This window comes from Plasmodium relictum, assembly GCF_900005765.1.
Source record: "Plasmodium relictum strain SGS1 genome assembly, contig: PRELSG_99_v1_8, whole genome shotgun sequence".
Classification (NCBI taxonomy): domain Eukaryota; phylum Apicomplexa; class Aconoidasida; order Haemosporida; family Plasmodiidae; genus Plasmodium; species Plasmodium relictum.
In genome coordinates this window covers 4,720-5,640 of record NW_021628806.1, presented here as the reverse complement: position 1 = coordinate 5,640, position 921 = coordinate 4,720, and the positions used below count along the sequence as shown (strand labels likewise).

Below are 921 nucleotides of genomic sequence, written 5' to 3'. Positions count from 1 at the left end.
AAAAAAAAAAAAAAAACGTGTTTTATTTACTTTTTGTTTTTATTTTTTTATAGGCCATAATAGTAATAAGTGTTTACTTTTACGGAATTAATAGAATTTATAAACATAAGTTGATAAATTTCATTTTTATAAAAAAAAATATTTTATGCTTGTAATAAATATTATAATAATTCTTTTTTATATTTTATCAGATTAAGACTTAAATTTATGAAGTATAAGGAAATACATTGGATAAGAAATTTAGCAGAATCTAGTACTGAAGAAAGGGAATCTATAGATAATTCAAATAGTGAATTAATACTTGAAAAGGAACTGATTGGAAAGAATTTTGATAATTCAATAATTTCATTTTTAAATTTAACAAATGTATTACTTAAAGATTATGATAAAATCTTGGAAAGAAAGAAAAATGATCTAAGTTTTATGTATAGTACCTTAATAGGTGTCAACAATGAATTGCTTAGCTTTTTAAAAGACTCACTTACTGATTCAAAAAGTCATATAGATAAGATATTTGAGAATGAAGAATCTTTTGGTAAATTAGAGTCAGAAATGTGTAGATTAAGTGATGAAAATGTGGCTCTACATGTTGATGAGAATGATGCATGTTTATTAATTAATAAAAAAGATGGGGATGAATACTTAAAACAGTTAAACTTGAATAAAGAGATTACTTTAAAAATAGAAAATTCTTTCGATTATTTTAATAAATTAAGTGAAAAGAATGATACATTTCTCTCTAAGCTTGATAGTGCCTGGAGTTGTCAACTGCATGCAAAATTATATTTAAGTAAATCTATGGACATATTCCCTTTAAAATATAGTCATAAATACAGATGCAATTCAGATAATACAAAAGAGGGATCTCTTTTTTTTTTTTATATTGAAATGGATTCTCTTTTATATAAATTTCATCATCAT

General features: G+C 22.6%; 1 pseudogene across 1 annotated transcript in view; it reads left to right on the top strand.

Annotated features, from left to right (window-relative positions):
* Positions 1 to 921, top strand: part of PRELSG_9901500 — a 2,888-nt pseudogene that overhangs the window by 180 nt on the left and 1,787 nt on the right. Inside the window, exon 2 of the mRNA in view lies at positions 192 to 823. Coding sequence covers positions 192 to 823 — 632 coding nt within the window. The remainder of the gene's footprint in view (positions 1 to 191; positions 824 to 921) is intronic.